Raw genomic sequence first — 17,903 nt, 5'->3', positions numbered from 1 at the left:
CCTTCAGCCCAGAATGCTGTCAGCCCGCTGAGGCTCTCAGCTCGGAAGGCCGTTGGCCCCCTGGAGAGCCCACTTTGCTGTTCTATCTGGGTGTCTGACTCTTAGTTCCTTCAGCATCACCTGGGTGGGGGTCTCTATGGCCGAGCTGGTCTCGGTAGGTGGGTCCCAATTCAATGTGACTGGTGTCCTTATAAGAAGAGAAGAGACATAGACACACATACAGGGCAAAGATCGTCATGTAATGGTGGGGCAGAGATTAGAGTGACCCAGCTCCAGCCAGGGAACTCCGAGGACTGCCTGCAACCATCAGAAGTGAGGAAGGGGCAAGGAAGGCTTCCCGTCCAGGTTTCAGAGAGAACTTGGCCCTGCTAATGCCTTGACCCAGGACTCCTTGCCTCCAGGCCTCTGAGACACTCAATTTGTAGTGCTCTGTTATGGCAGCCCTGGCAACACATCTACATCCAAATCTCCATCTCCGGCTCTGCTTCTAGGGAACCCAGCCAAAGACAACCAGCTTGGTTTCTCTTTCTCTCTCTCTCTTTTTTTTTTTTTGGCAGAACTTAATTTTTTTTTAACTTTTAAGTTCAGGAGTACAACTGCAGGTTTGTTACATAGATAAACTTGTGTCATGGGGGTTTGTTGTACAGATTATTTTATCACCCAGGTATTAAGCCTAGTACCCACTAGTTGTTTTTTCCAACCCTCTCCCCTTCTCCCCCTCTACCCTCTGAAAGGCCCCAGTGTGTGTGTTCCCCTCTCTGTGCCCATGTGTTCTCAGCATTTAGCTCCCACTTATAAGTGAGAACATTCACTATTTGGTTTTCTGTTCCTGTGTTAGTTTGCTGAGGATAATGGCCTCCAGCTTCATCCATGTTCTTGCAAAGGACATAATCTTGTTCTTTTTCGTGGCTGCATAGTATTCCATGGTATATATGCACCACATTTTCTTTAGACTATCACTGATGGACATTTAGGTTGATTCCATGCCTCTCCTGTCATGAATAGTGCTGCAATGAATGTACCTGTGCGTGTGTCTTTATAACAGAACAATTTATATTCCTTTGGGTATATGCCCAGTAATGGGATTGCTGGGTCGAAAGGTATTTCTGTCTTTAGATCTTTGAGAAATTGCCAAACTGTCTTCCACAATAGCTGAACTAATTTGCACTCCCACCAACAGTATGTAAGCGTTCCTTTTTCTCCACAACCTCACCAGCATTTGTTATTTTTGACTTTTTAATAGCAGTCATTCTGACTGTTGTGAGATGGTATCTCATTGTGGTGTTGATTTGCATTTCTCTAATGATCAGTGATGAGTTTTTTCATATGATTGTTGGCAGCGTGTAAGAGAGCCAGCACAAATTCCAGAGTAGGCACGAGCTGGGCAACAGGAACACATTCCTCCCTCAGTCAGAGTCTCCAGTGCCTTTCTTTGTGTGAGCTTCTTGCCTCACCAAGTATGAGTCTGATGTTCAAAGAGAAATACCCATACAGCATGACCTCCCTAGTGGATTTCATTATTTAAAACCTCTGCCTAAAATACATTTGCTCCACAAACGTGAGCAAGTAACATCTTGATCCACTCCAATGGTACGAGACCTACTGTGTTGGAATTACTGAGAGATGGTACCTCAGTCTTCGATATGGTGCCAATTTTCAAGGCCAGTTTTGATCATTCTTTAAAATGAGTCTTGGCAGGGTGCAGTAGCTCATGCCTTTAATCTCAGCTAACTTTAGAAGGTCAAGGTGGGAGGATTGCTTGAGGCCAGCAGTTGGAGACCAGGTTAGGCAACATAGTGAAACCCCCGTCTCTGCGAAATATATTTTTTTAAAAATTAACCAGGTGCAGCGGCATACAACTGTAGTCCTAGCTACTCAGGAGGCTGAGGTGGGAGGATCTCTTGAGCCCAGGAGTTTGGGGCTGCAGTGGGCTGTGATTGCACCACTACATTCCAGCCTGGGCGACAGAGCAAGACCCTGTTTCTAAAAAAATAATTATAAAAAATCAAAATGAGTCCGGATTGCACATTTATTACCACATGCAGCATACTGCACTATGGCTTGCTGTTTACCAAACTGTCTTTCCCACCAGAATGGAAGTTCCTGCTGCTAGGAATTGTATGGTATTTATTGTTATTAATCCGACTAGAAATGCCAGGTATGTAATAGGACCTCAAGGAAAACAGAATGAAGAAATGAGCAGATCAGAGAAGAAAAAACAAAGAATAATAAAGAGGAGTGAAGAGAAGGAAAACAAATATCTTTTTTTTTTTTTAGATGGAGTCTCGCTCTGTAGCCCAGGCTGGAGTGCAGTGGCACAATCTCAGCTCACTGCAACCTCCACCTCCTAGGTCCCAGTTCAAGCAATTCTCCTATCTCAGCCTCCCAAGTAGCTAGGATTATAGGCATGAGCCACCACGCCCAGCTAATTTTTGTATTTTTTAGTAGAGACAGGGTTTTATCATGTTGGCCAGTCTGGTCTTGAACTCATGACCTTGTGATCTGCCCACCTCGACCTCCCAAAGTGCTGGGATTACAGGCATGAGCCACCGCGCCCGGCCAAAAACAAATATCTTAAGGGTCCAGATGACACTTCAAAAAACTATTTAGAATAGTACTAAGAAAACATTCATCATCATCAGGAATGAGAGAAGGCGTTTACAGCCAGGATTTAAGAGTCAAACTCACAGTGAAAGGCATTTACAGCCACTACCGGGCTGACAACAGCACCAGCAAGGCTGGAAGCCCCAGTGTGACAGACCAGAGTGTAAATCAGATGAGCAATTAGAGCAGCTGACCTGCCTGAAATAGTTCAACTTTATACACACTTTGTTATTTTATTTTTTTAGAGACAAGGTCTTACTCTGTTGCCCAGGCTGGAGTGCACTGGTACAATCATAGCTCATTGCAGCCTCAAACTCCTGGGCTCAAGCAGTCCTCCTGCCACAGCCTCCCGAGCAGATGGGACTACAGGCACGTGCTACCATGCCTGGCTAATTTTTTTTTTTATGTTTTGTAGAAATAGGATGTTACTATGTTGCCCAGGCTGGTCTCGAACTCCTGGGCTCAAGCCATCCTCCCACCTCAGCCTCTCAAAGTGCTGGGATTACAGGTGTGAGCCATTGCACTCAGCCCTATGCACAGGAATAGTTTCAATTCACAGAGACACCCAAAGGTCCCCACGGAACTAAGGCACCGCCTGCAGCTCTATCAAGGGTGACGAGTCAGCCCTCGTCTGGGAGAAACCTGCTCCAGCAGTGACATGAAACAGGCCCTGCTGTCCCTCTTCAGATGTAAGGGAGATGGCAGCCCTGAGATTAGCTCAGCTCAGGAGACGGCCAGCTCCTCTACTGCAAGAAGGCTCCGCATCAGGAGTGATGGGAAACACTCCCGGCCTCTTGTCTGCCCAATTAGATATTCACCAGGTGTGATTACTGCTTAGTGTACTGGAAGGCGATGCGTCACAGGCTCACTCTGAATCGGTTCACAATGGAAGACGTCCGCTCCTGACAACTGGGGCTGCCACTGTGGAGAGCTTGCCACCCGCAAGGCCCTTCAACAGGGTTATCTGGTCCACTCCTCACCTCATCACTGCAAGGTGAGCTGAGGGAGCAGAGGGGTCCAGCAACAGCTAGGCAGTGGGGGGAAGGTTGCAGATTGGACCCAAAGCCATTTTCTCTGTATGTCACCAAATGGCTCCCAATGGAAAGGTAACTTTTTTTTTTAAAGAGACAAGGTCTCGCTCTGTCACCCAGGCTGGAGTGAGCTGGAGTGAGCACAGTGGCTCAACCACAGCTCACTACAGCCTCGAACTCTGGCCTCAAGAGACCCTCCTGCCTCAACCTCCCAAGTAGCTGGGATTACAGGTATGCACCACCATGCTTGGCTAATTTTTAAATTATTTTTTGTAGAGATGAGGTCTCACCGTGTTGCCCAGGCTGGTCTCGAACTCCTGGACTCAAGCAATTCTTTAAAACTCCAATGACATGGCAGGAGGTCTTAGCTACAAAGGTAACACTTGGTTCTCCTGCCTCAGCCTCCTGAAGTGCTGGGATTACAGGCGTGAGCCACAGCACCTGGCCTGGAAGGCAACGCTTATTGACCTCATGGTGGCCAAAGCCCCCTCCCCTGTTTCTCCATCTTCCGTAGCTGTTCCTACACCAGCCATCCCACAGGACAGGCAGAAAAGGAAGGGAAGAGGAGGGAGAGAGGGAGAAAGAAAGAAAGAGAGAGAGGAAGGAAGCAAGGAAGGAAGGGAGGGAGGGAATGAAGAGCGAAGTTGGAAGGAGTGGCTGGGTCTTTTCCTTTCCTTGGGCTCCCCACGTCCTTCTACCCACAGTGGGTGGACAGTTGTCCTCTAATATGCAGGAATGCCCAACAGCCGACTGGAGACTAGTCCTTGGGTGGCTTCCCAAGCAGCTAATCACATTTCCCTGGCCTGGACATGGGGAAGGAAGTCAATCTAACAGGGAGGGAGGAAAGAAAAACAGGAAGGGAGGGAGGAAGGTGGGAGGGAGGAAAAGAAGAGGAACGAGAGGGAGGAAGGGAGGGAAGGAGGGAGAAGGAAACAGAGGGAGGAGGGAAGGAGGAAAGGAGGGAAGAAGGGAGGACGCCAAACTGCAGTGATATGGCAGGAGGACTTAGCTGCAAAGGTGACACCCAAGCCTCCACTTAAAGGAGGTGAGGTGTGCAGACATCCAGATTCTCTGTATCTCCAAGTCTTCCACGGTGGGAAGTAGAAAAGTTCCTCTATAAAGTTTCCTTTCTTGTTAAAGAATAAATCATAAGTGTGCGAATAACTCTTTGTTAAGCCCTATCCTATGTAGCTGATAAACATGTCATGCTTACAGGCACGTAGTATATTCTACGTCCTTGTACTTTAACCAAAATAGCTGTGCTGGACGTGCCCACAGGCATGTCTCAGCTTGCAGCCTATGCCCCTTGCCTGTTTAAAAATGTTTTAAGTTGTTAGTCAATCGGCTTTTAGTTTAGATTGTGAGGTCTGGCTCCAGCCAAGAGATCAGACACAGCAGTAAAGATGACCCCCAAATGCATAAGGGATAAATATGTCTGCTTTTCCTTTGTTCATTGTACTCTCATGGCAAGATGGCTAGCAAGAGTACCCTTCCTGCAGTCCAGGAAGTGAAAATTGCTTGCTGACAGATCCTTTCTCTCAGTGCTGATTTTTTTCTTTGTGGCACCAAGCATCTGTTTCCAACATCCACTGAAGTTAAGAATGAAGTTTGGCAAGATAGAATTTGTTAAGTCTAGTGGGTCTCCCTCATTAAACTGTAAGTTTCTAGCTGGGTGAGACGGAGCAAATCTTTGAAACCCCAGTGACACCAAGTATCAAGGAAGACACCCAGGAAGCACCCGTGGATTCTGACTATGTGATGGGAAGGAAGATCAGCCAAGAGGAATGGCACAGTGCTGGTTAGGATCCCGGCTGACACTGCTAACACCCTGCCCCTCTATGTCCTTGCCCTCCCCACGTCACTGCTCACAGCCTGGCATCCAGCTGCCAGCTCCTGTGGTACTCTGCATCTGTGGATGTCACAGGTGGCTTCACCTGCCACCACAGCAAGCCAGAGTGCCAGGGCATTAACCTCCTTGCCTCCCACTGTCCTCATCCAATGGCTGGAAGGAGTTAGTGTATAATACCCCAGCTCCCTCCCTGAACCCTGTAGCATGTGCTTTGCACGGGCTCCCAGCTTCCCCAGCAGGCTTAAGGTCCAGCTACCCCCAGAGGTGGCCAGTCAGTTGAATAAACATATCTTTATGTGACTTCCTCACTCCCTCCTGGTGTTTCTTACTGATGTCACCTCCCTCACAAATGACTTCCTGTGTCTGAGGGTCTCCCTCCTGGAAAATCCAAATTAAGAAAGGAATAAATCTCCTATCTTTGAAGATATGCACACACACACACACACACACACACACACCCCACACACACACACACACACACACCCCACACACATACTGACAGTGAAACAGTCCCTCTTGTCCTAATGTTTAAAACCTGCACCCCAAGAAATTACCTAATGGGTATAATCTGTGCAATATGGGTGATTATACCAAAAGCCCAGACTTCACCACCACGCAACACATCCATGGAAAACTGCACTTGTATCCCTAAATCTACAAAATTAAAAAATTTAAATCATTTTTAAAATGAAAAATAACTAAAACAAGCATCCCCAAATGTGATACTAGGTTATCAAATCCCTGGCCAGCAGGGCACAGCTTTTTTTTTTTGAGACAGAGTCACACTCTGTTGCCCAGGCTGGAGTACAATGATGCAGTCTTGACTCACTGCAACCTCCGTCTCCCAGGTTCAAGCAATTCTCCTGCCTCAGCCTCCCAAGTAGCTGGGATTACAAGTACCCGCCTCCACGCCCGGCTAATTTATGTATTTTTAGTAGAGACGGGCTTTCACCATGTTGGCCAGGCTAGTCTTGAACTCCCAACCTCATGATCTGCCCACTTCGGCCTCCCAAAGTGCTGAGATTACAAGCGTGAGTGACTGCACCCAGCCTTCAAAGCACAGCTTTGAGAAGCACCTCAGTGTGTTTGGTAGAAATTAATCCTGCCTGCAGCCACAGGACTGTGGTCCCCAGTGGAGAGGGGCTAGATAGGCCTCTGCATGGCTAGGTCTTTTCCTTTCCTTGGGCTCCCCATGTCCTTCTACCCACAGTGGGTAGACAGTTACTCTCTAAGATGCAGGGATGCCCAACAGCAGACCGGAGACACAGCCTGGTCCGTGGGTGTCTTCCTGAGCAGCCAACCATATTTCCCTGGGCCGGACAGGGGGAAGGAAGCCAGTCTAACAGTTGGCTTGAAAAACATCCATGCATCATCCTGTTTTCCAGCCTTCACTTTTTTCCCTCAAAATCAATTTCTGAAAGTCAAAATGATTGATAGCTTTATACCCTGCGCAATCATTCTCCTTATTAAATAACTCAGCATCAATGATTTTAAAGAGGCTTCCAGAGTGATGGTGGTTACATGAATCTATATATCTGATAACTTTTCACAGAATGACACAAGTGATGCACGTAAAAACTAGTGACATCTAAATAAGCTCTAGGTTAGTTACCAATGTCTATTTCCTGGTTCTGTGAGACATTATCACTGTGGGATGCTGAATCCAGAGGACACAGGAAGTCTCTGTTATTTTTGCAACCTCTTGTGAGTCAAAAATTATTTCAAAACAAAAAGTTTGGCCAGGCACAGTGGCTCACGCCTGTAATCCCAGCACTTTGGGAGGCTGAGGTGGGCAGATCAGGAGGTCAGGAGATCGAGACCATCCTGGCCAACATGGTGAAACCCCGTCTCTACTAAAAATACAAAAATTAGCTTGGCGTGGTGGCATGTGTCTGTAGTTCCAGCTACTCAGGAGGCTGAGGCAGGAGAATCGCTTGAACCCAGGGGGCGCAGGTTGCAGTGAACCGAGATCGCACCACTGCAATCCAGCCTGGTGACAGAGCAAGACTCCGTCTCGAAAAAGTAAAAATAAAAAGATAAACAGTTTTAAAAATCCAACAAAACCCTTTTAAACAGTAAAGTAAAAATAATCACTTTTTTTAAAAGCTCCCAGGAGGAGACACCACAAACCCACCCCTTACCTGAGAACTGGGAATCAGCGCCTTCCACCAGTGCCCGCCCTTGACCAGGTCAACTTCACACAAAGGCACGGAAACTTTCCCAATGACACAGTGGCGGGAGAACTTATCAAAATCCACCACAGTCAGAAGCAGGGTCCTCCTCTGGGCTTCCAGGAAGGGGATATCGAAGGTGTAGCGCTCCTCAAACACAGGCTTCTGGGTCTTGCGTTTGACCCCAGTCTGCTTCGAGTTCTTCTGGTCTGGCAGGAGACATATCTTGACGTAGGGGTTGGAGTGCGCCATGTCCTGGCGAGAGCCGTCATGGGAGATGGGAGGTGGCAGGTCCCTGGCCTCGATCACGCGCACGGTGAGGTGGTTGTGCAGAAGGTCGTACTGGGTGCTGAAATGCAGCATGCCCAGCTGGTACTTGGTCAGGATCTCCTCATCAGTCAGAGAGTCCACGTCATCGCTGTTGGAGTCAAGGGAGTACAGGTGGGGTTCGAACTTCCTGAAATAGTCATCAGGGGTATAGGTCCGTCTGAGCACCGAAGGCTGGATGGGCTCCTTCTTGGAGCTGAGAACGCCAAACTCGATGGGTTTAATATCGATGAGTGGAGAGCTGGGACGTCTTGACTCAAGACCTGAGAGCCACCAGAAATAACAGTGAAGACCGCCATGTACGGGGCCGACCTGGGCCACTTTACAGGTGAGCAGATTCTTGCATTGTTTGCTCTGCTTCAAAATAATCTTTGCCACCTTTCTCCACACTCTAAAATACTCACTGATTCTGTGGCAGACAGTATGGTGGCACTATTGTCACCACTGCCATTATCACAGCAGCCAGGTGCCAGGCACTGCTCTAATGGACTGCGTACATTACATCACTTCATATGTACAAACATAATCTCCATATCCCCTTGAATTCTTAGATAATTACCATTATCCCCACTTTTTAGATGAGGAAACAGAAGCTTTAAGTAATTTTCCGAAGGTCACACACTTGCAAGTGGAGGAGCCAGCGATCAGGCTGGCCTTGCTGGCCCGAGTCTGGCTGTAACCATTATCCTATGATGCTCCACTTTCAGAGACGGAGCTCTGGGACCAGAGTGTCTGGGTGAAATTCCAACTCAACCACTTACTCACTACCCGTCACTACTCATGTACTCATTATCGGTGAGCCATGTGACTCCAGGCATCTTATTTTAACTCTCTGGGACTCCATTTTCCCATCAGTAAAACAGACTCAATAATAGCACCCACCTCAAAGAATGTGGTGAAGATCCACTGAGCCGGGGCATGGAAAGGGCATGGTGCAGGATGTGCTCGTAGGTGCAGACCAATAAATGGGAACGATTATACTTCAAGGTTCATATTCAAACCTCATCGCTTACAGGCAGCCTCTCTCCCTTCCATGAACCAGCAAAGTCCATTGATCCCAAGTTTATCATTCTAACATCTGCACATCCCTCTCTTCTAGCAATGAGCCTGTGGCTTTCTTGCTAATTGCCCACATAGCTGTCTTTCTGAGACATTTGCCTGAGGCATGGGAGGTACTCTGATAGATGTGTGCTAAATGGAAATCACCTGTGTTCAGAGCTGGGCATGAGACTTAGAAATCATCTAGACCCACACTGTCCACAGAAAGATAATGCAAGCCAGAAATGTAAGCTGTACGTGTAACTTAAAATGTTCTGGCAGCCACGGCTTTTAAAACATACAAAAAAAAAAAGGGAAAAATTAATTTTATTTTATTTATTTTGAGACAGAGTCTTGCTCTGTCGCTCAGGCAAAGGTGCAGTGGCGTGATTTCGGCTCACTGCAACCTCCACCTTCCAGGTGCAAGTGATTCTCATGCCTCAGCCTCCCGAGCAGCTGGGACTACAGGTTGTACCACCATACCCGGCTAATTTTTGTATTTTTAGTAGAGACAGGGTTTCATCATGTTGGCCAGGATGGTCTTGAACTCCTGGCCTCAAGTGATCCACCTGCCTCACCCTCCCAAAGTGCTGGGATTACAGGCGTGAGTCACCATGCCCAGCCTGCAAAATTAATTTTAATATTTTATTTAACTCATTATATCCAATATAAAATCATTTCAACATGGAATCAACATAAAAATATTTTAGTGAGATATTTTAAATTCGCTCTTTTTTTTTTTGAGACAGGGTTTCACTTTTGTTGCCCAGGCTGGAGTGCAGTGGCGTGATCTCGGCTCTTTGCAACCTCTGCCTCCCAGGTTCAAGCAATTCTCCTGCCTCAGCCTCCCAAGCAGCTGGGATTACAGGCATGCACTACCATGCCTGGCTAATTTTGTATTTTTAGTAGAGATGGGGTTTCACCATGTTGGCCAGGCTGGTCTTGAACTCCTGACCTCAGGTGATCCTCCTGCCTCGGCCTTCCAAAGTGCTGGGATTACAGGCATGAGCCACTGCACCTGGCCTCTTTTTTGTTTCTCTTACTGTCTTGAAAGTCCAGTATGTATTTTGCACTTACAGAATATCAGTAACATTCAGTCTTGTACCATTTAGGTGCTCACCAGTTACATGTGGCTGGTGATTGTTATACCAGACAGCACAGATCTAGACCAGCCCTCTCATTTTACAGATGGGAAAACTGAGGCCTAAATAGAAGTCCAGTGCTCCCTCTGTTTTTCACTATTTCATGCCATTGAACTCTTTTTTTTTTTCCTACTTTTTTATTTTCCCTCTCCCCCCAGGGAAGATTCGACACCAATGATCTTTACCTGAATGAATTTGTTTCACCCATTTTAAGCTTCTCCCTCTGTTTCGTGAATTTCAGACACCGGCTCACAGAGAGCAGAGATACTTTTGTGAAGCAGAAGGGGATTAAGAGTCTCTGGGGATAAAAAGTCTCTTTATCCTCTTTTCTCCTCTTCACCCAAATCATGCCATTTGGTCAAACACATATGCCACACAACAGAGTGGACAAATTGGATGGCCAACTTTGACAGCCACACAGACAATTCATTTAGGCTTAAAAGTTAGAATGTTTCATATTAAAAAAAAAAAACAAACCCAGATTGCCAATATCTCTTTAAAAAAAAATTAGACAATACCAGGAGCCCTATCCCATACAGCTACCATTGGCCCAGAGCTGAGTAAAAGCCACCCCGCCACCGTTTCAATGGGACATTAGCTTTTCAATCGGCCAAAGTCCCCGCCCTACCCTAGTAACTCTCCAGACAGAGCAGCAGCTGCCATTCATCACTGCACTCAGGCAATGTTTATCTCTATTCAACCTCTGCACTCGGCCACTGATGCAACCCACCTGGCCCCCGAAGTCACCAGAATTGACAAGCCCTCCTATATAATATAACCACACTCATCTTTCAGAATCTGAAATGATATACACTGACAATGTTAATCAATTCAGTCATTTCAATCAAACCTAAAATTAATAAAAGCAAAAATCAATCAAAATGATTGCTTTTGATTAAACTCAGCAGCAATCAGGTGCGATGCCCTCCTCTGTCACACTGTCATTATCTCTCTCTCTCCCTTTCTCCGGGACTGTCAGCCCACTCTGCCGCCCTCCTCTAGCAACAACCCTGCCCTTCATGATATCACTCTCCTTGGGAGAGTGTCCGGGAAAGCCAGCCAGGGTACCCAGACAGGCACAGCAGAGATACTTACTCGAAATCCTCCGCGTCAGGCTGTATGTGGACTTGGATGTGTCTGAGGACGAGCGTCTTCCATCTGGGGAATTGGTCCGTGGGGTCAGTGGGACTTCGCTGGCCGTGTGGACAGAGTCACCATCCTTGTCACTGCTCCGGCTGGCCATCCTATAGGAAAGGAATAGGTCTCAATGGCTGTCCAGGAATTCCCGGGGACTGACATCTACATCCCTTGAGGGTTAAGACCCACGATGAGAAGGGGGATCCAAGATGGCCGAGTAGGAGCAGCTCTGGATTGCAGATTCCAGCGAGAGCATGGAGGGTGAATGGACGCCGCATTTCCAGAGAGATTTTTATTGCCCACAGACCAGGAGATTCCCCAGTGGAGGAGCACCACGGGTCTCCAGCATAGCTGTTTTGGCAGGCACACAGGTCTCCACATAAAAAACTCACATGGGTCGGGGCGCCCTTTCAGCTGGCGACTGGAGCACCTGGGAGACAGAGTCGCCATTCAACTGATAAGAAGGGAGCTGAAACACGGAGCCAGGCCAGGAGATTCCTGGGCGGAAAAGCCCCATGAGCCCCCAGTGTGGCTGTTTCAGCTAGAGTAGCAGGTCTCTGCACAAGAACTCACACAAATCTGGGTGCCATTTCAACTGGTGACTGGAATACCTGGGAGACAGAGTCATCCATTTAACTGAAAAAAAAAAGGGGTCTGAGGCAGGGAGCCAGGTGATCAGGCACAGCTGGTCCCACCCCCACAAACACCAGCAATCTGAAACGCTCTGGATTGAGAGTTTCACAGCAAGCACAGCTGAACTGGGGATGGTCCAGCTCTGTGGGGGAGGAGCGTTTACCAAAGTAGTCCACCACTACCGAGGTAGTCCACCATTGCCAAGGCAGCCCGCCACTACAGACAGAGTTCGCCATTACAGAGGCAGGCCGCCATTGCCGAGGCAGTTCTAACTACACCCATATAAACAGGACTGCAGGGAAGTTCACATGGCAGCTGGGTGGAGCCCACAGCAGCTCAGCAACGCCTCTGCTGGCAGACTGTGACTAGGCTGCCTCCTCGCTGGGCAGGGCAGCCCTCATAAAAGGCAGCAGCATGACAGAAACTTATAAATAAAACCCTACCTTCCTGGGACAGAGCACCTGGGGAAAAAAGGCAGTTATGAGTTCCGCTGCAGCAGACTTAAAAGTACCTGCCCAGTAGCTCTGAATGGAACAACAGAGCTCACAGCTTAGCACTTGAGCTCCTATAAAGGACAGACTGTTTCCTCAAGCAGCTCTGAGGCCCCCATATATCCAAAGAGTCACCTCATAAAGGAGAGCTCAGACTGACATCTGGCAGGTATCCTTCTGGGACAAAGATAGCAGAAGAAGAAACTGCCAGCAACCCTTACTGTTCTGCAGCTGCTGCAGGTGATCCCAAGGCAAGCAGGGTCAAGAGTGGACCTCCAGCAGTCCTACAGCATAGGGGCCTGACTGTTAGAAGGAAAACTAAGAAGCAGAAAGAAATAACTTCATCATCAACAAACAGGATGTCCACTCAGAGACCCCATCTGAAAGTCACCAACTACAAAGACCACAGGTAAACAAATCCACAAAGATGAGAAGAAACCAGCACAAAAAAGATGAAAATACCCAAAACCAGAAGGCCTCTCCTCCTCCAAGGGCTCACAACTCCTCACCAGCAAGGGAACAAGGCTGGATGGAGAATGAGTCTCATGAATTGACAGAAACAGGCTTCAGAAGGTGGGTAATAAGAAACTTCTCTGAGCTAAAAGAACATGTTCTAACCCAATGCAAAGAAACTAAGGACCTTGAAAAAAGGTTTGATGAAATGCTAATGAGAATAAACAGCTTAGAGAGAAACATAAATGAATTGATGGAGCTGAAAAACACAACGCGAGAACTTCGCGAAGCATACACAAGTTTTAATGGCCGAATTGGCCAAGCAGAAGAAAGGATATCAGAGGTTGAAGATCAACTCAATGAAATAAAATGAGAAGGCAAGATTAGAGAAAAAAGAATAAAAAGAAACGAACAAAGCCTCCAAGAAATATGGGATTATGCAAAAAGACCTAATGTACATTTGATAGGTGTACCTGAATGTGACAGAGAGAATGAATCCAAGCTGGAAAACACTCTTCAAGATATTATCCAGGAAAACTTCCCCAATCTAGCAAGGCAGGCCAATATTCAAGTCCAGGAAATATAGAGAACACCACAAAGATATTCCTCAAGAAGAGCAACCCCAAGGCACATAATCGTCAGATTCACCAGGGTTGAAATGAAGGAGAAAATGCTAAGGGCAGCCAGAGAGAAAGGTCGGGTCACCCATAAAGGGAAGCCCATCAGACTCACAGCAGATCTGTCAGCAGAAACCCTACAAGCCAGAAGAGCCTGGGGCCAATATTAAACATCCTTAAAGAAAAGAACTTTCAACCTAGGATTTCATATCCAGCCAAACTAAGTTTCATAAGCGAAGGAGAAATAAAATCCTTTACAAACAAGCAATTACTCAGCGATTTCATCACCACCAAGTCTGCCTCACAAGAGCTCCTGAAAGAAGCACTAAACACAGAAAGGAACAACCAGTACCAGCCACTCCAAAAACATACCAAATGGTAAAGACCATCAACACAATGAAGAAACTGTGTCAACTAACAGGCAAAACAACCAGCTAGCATCAATATGGCAGAAACAAATTCACACATAACAATATTAACCCTAAACATAAATGGAATAAATGCCCCAATCAAAAGACATAGACTGGCAAATTGGATAAAAAGCCAAGACCCATCGGTGTGCTGTATCTAGGAAACCCATCTCACATGCAAGGATACATATAGGCTCAAAATAAAGGGATGGAGGAAGATTTACCAAGCAAATAGAGAGCAAAAAAAAGCAGGAATTGCAGTTCTAGTCTCTGATAAAATCAGACTTTAAACCAACAAAAATCAAAAGAGAGAAAGAAGGACATTACATAATGGTAAAGGGATCAATGTAACAAGAAGAGCTAATGATCCTAAATATATATGCACTCAATACAGGAGCACCCAGGTACATAAAGCAAGTTCTTAATGACACACAAAGAGACTTAGACTCCCACACAATAATAGTGGGACACTTTAACACTCCACTGTCAATATTAGACAGATCAACAAGACAGAAAATTAACAAGGATATCCAGGACTTGAACTCAGACCTGGACCAAGCAAACCTAATAGACATTTACAGAATTCTCCACCCCAAATCCACAGAATATACATTCTTCTCAGCACCACATCACACCTACTCTAAAATTGACCACATAATTGGAAGTAAATCACATCTCAGCAAATGCAAAAGAACGGAAACCATAACAAACAGTCTCTCAGACCACAGTGCAATCAAGTTAGAACTCAGAATTCAGAAACTAACTCAGAACCACACAGTTTCACGGAAACTGAACAACTGGTTCTTGAATGTTGACTGGATAAACAATGAAATGAAGGCAGAAATAAAGATGTTCTTCGAAACCAACAAGAATGAAGACACAACATACCAGAATTTCTGGGACACATTTAAAGCAGCGTCTAGAGGAAAATATATAGCAATAAATGCCAACATGAGAAGCAAGAAAAGATCTAAAGTCGACACCCTATTGTTAAAATTGAAAGAGCTAGAGGAGCAAGATCAAAAAAAAAAAACTCAAAACCTAGCAGAAGACAAGAAATAACTAAGATCAGAGCAGAACTGAAGGAGATAGAGACACAAAAAACCCTTCAAAAAATCAATAAATCCAGGAGCTGATTTTTCAAAAAGATCAACAAAATAGACAGACCACTAGCCAGATTAATAAAAAAGAAAAGAGAGACAAATCAAATAGATGCAATAAAAAATGATTAAGGGGATATCACCACAGATTCCACATAAATACAAACCATGATCAGAGATTACTACAAACAACTCTATGCACATAAACCAGTAAACCTGGAAGAAATGGATAAGTTCCTGGACACTTGCAGTCTCCCAAGCCTAAACCAGGAAGAAGTCGAAACCCAGAATAGACCAATAACAAGGGCTGAAGTTGAGGCAGCAATCAACAGCCTATCAACCAAAAAAAGCCTAGGTCCAGATGGGTTCACAGCTGAATTCTACCAGACATACAAAGAGGAGCTGGTACCATTCCTTCTGAAACTATTCCAAACAATCAAAAAGAGGGAATCCTTCCCAAATCATTTTATGAGACCAACATCATCCTGATACCACAACCCGGCAGTGACTCAGCAAGAAAAGAAAACTTCAGGCCAATATCCATGATGAACATAGATGCAAAAATCTTCAATAAAATACTGTCAAACTGATTGCAACAGCACATCAAAAAGCATATCCATCACGATCAAGTAGGCTTCATCCCAGGGATGCAAGGCTGGTTCAACATACACAAGTCTGTAAACCTAATCCACCAATAAACAGAACCAAAGACAAAAACCACATGATTATCTCAATTGATGCACAGAAGGCCTTTGACAAAATTCAACAGCGCTTTATGCTAAAAACTCTCAATAAACTAGGTATTGACGGAATATATCTCAAAATAATAAAAGCTATTTATGACAAACCCACAGCCAATATCATACTGAATGGGCAAAAACTGGAAGCATTCCTTTGAAATCTGGCACTAGACAAGGATGCCCTCTCTCACCATTCCTATTCAACATAATATTGGAAGTTCTAGCCACAGCAATCAGGCAAGAAAAAGAAATACAGGGTATTCAAATAGGAAAGGAGGGAGTCAAATTGTCTCTATTTGCAGATGACATGATTGTATGTTTAGAAGACCCCATTGTCTCAGCCCAAAATCTCCTGAAACTGATAAGCAACTTCAGCAAAGTCTCAGGATACAAAATCAATGTGCAAAAATCACAAGCATTCCTATACACCAATAACAGACTTAAAGAGAGCCAAATCAAGAACGAACTGACATTCACAATTGCTACAAAGAGAATAAAATACCTAGGAATACAACTAACAAAGAATCTAAAGGACCTCTTCAAGGAGAACTACAAACCACTGCTCAACGAAATAAGAGAGGACACAACCAGATGGAGAAACATTCCATGCTCATGGTTAGGAAGAATCAATATCGTGAAAATCACCATACTGCCCAAAGTAATTTACAGATTCAACGCTATCCCCATTAAGCTACCAATGACCTTCTTCACAGAACTGGAAAAAACCACCTTAAATTTCATATGGAACCAAAAGAGAGCCCGCATAGCCAAGTCAATTCTAAGCAAAAAGAACAAAGCTGGAGGCATCACACTACTGGACATCAAACTATACTACAAGGCTACAGTAATCAAAACAGCATGGTACTGGTACCAAAACAGAGATATAGACCAATGGAACAGAACAGAGGCCTCAGAGGCAATGCCACACACCTACAACCATCTGATCTTTGACAAACCTGACAAAAACAAGCAATGGGGAAAGGATTCCCTGTTTAATAAATGGTGTTGGGAAAACTGGCTAGCCATGTGCAGAAAGCAGAAATTGGACCCCTTCCTGGCACCTTACACTAAAATTAACTCCAGATGGATTAAAGACTTAACCGTAAGGCCTAACACCATAAAAACCCTAGAAGAAAACCTAAGCAAAACCATTCAGGACACAGGCATAGGCAAGGACTTCATGACTAAAACACCAAAAGCATTGGCAACAAAAGTCAAAATAGACAAATAGGACCATATAAACTCCAGAGCTTCTGCACGGCAAAAGAAACAATCATTAGAGTGAACTGGCAACCAACAGAATGGGAAAACATTTTTGCAGTCTACCCATCTGACAAAGGGCTAATAGCCACAATCTACAAAGAATTAAAACAGATTTACAAGAGAAAAACAAACAAGCCCATTCAAAAGTGGGCAAAGGATATGAACAGACATTTTACAAAAGAAGACATATATGAGGCCAACAAACATGAAAAAATGCTTATCATCACTGGTCATTAGAGAAATGCAAATCAAAACTACATTGAGATACCATCTCACGCAAGTTAGAATGGCGATCATTAAAAAATCTGGAGACAACAGATGCTGGAGAGGATGTGGAGAAATAGGAACACTTTTACACTGTTGGTGGGAGTGTAAATTAATTCAACCATTGTGGAAGACAGTGTGGTCATTCCTCAAGGACCTGGAAATAGAAATTCCATTTGACCCAGCAATCCCATTACTGGGTATATATCCAAAGGATTATAAATCATTCTATTATAAGGACACATGCACACAAATGTTCACTGCGGCACTGTTTACAATAACAAAGACTTGGAACCAACCCAAATGCCCATCGATGATAGACTGGACAGGAAAAATGTGGCACATATACACCATGGAATACTATGCAGCCATAAAAAAAAATGAGTTTGTGTCCTTTGTAGGGACATGGATGAACCTGAAATCATCGTTCTCAGCAAACTGACACGAGAACAGAAAATCAAACACCACATGTTCTCACTCATAGGTGGGTGTTGAACAATGAGAACACATGGACACAGGGAGGCGAGCATCACACACTGGGGTCTGTCGGGGGGGAACTAGGGAAGGGACAGTGCGGGGTAGGGAGTTCAGGAGGGATAACATGGGGAGAAATACCAGATATAGGTGATGGGG

At 45.3% G+C, this 17,903-nt stretch overlaps 1 protein-coding gene across 6 annotated transcripts in view; it reads right to left on the bottom strand.

Moving 5' to 3' along the window:
• The window catches only part of SYT17 (synaptotagmin 17), a 91,074-nt gene that overhangs the window by 61,075 nt on the left and 12,096 nt on the right, over positions 1-17,903 (bottom strand). For all 6 annotated transcript variants that reach the window (XM_012464655.3, XM_012464657.3, XM_012464659.3 and 3 more), the window contains 2 exons: positions 11,258-11,406; positions 7,626-8,245 (listed from right to left, as the gene is read on the bottom strand). In XM_012464655.3, coding sequence (XP_012320078.1) covers positions 7,626-8,245; positions 11,258-11,406 — 769 coding nt within the window. The remainder of the gene's footprint in view (positions 1-7,625; positions 8,246-11,257; positions 11,407-17,903) is intronic.

This window comes from Aotus nancymaae, unplaced genomic scaffold (genome assembly GCF_030222135.1).
Source record: "Aotus nancymaae isolate 86718 unplaced genomic scaffold, 86718_ANA_hifiasm-v0.15.2.pri h1tg000049l, whole genome shotgun sequence".
Classification (NCBI taxonomy): Eukaryota; Metazoa; Chordata; class Mammalia; order Primates; family Aotidae; genus Aotus; species Aotus nancymaae.
This window is presented reverse-complemented; position numbering and strand designations above follow the sequence as displayed.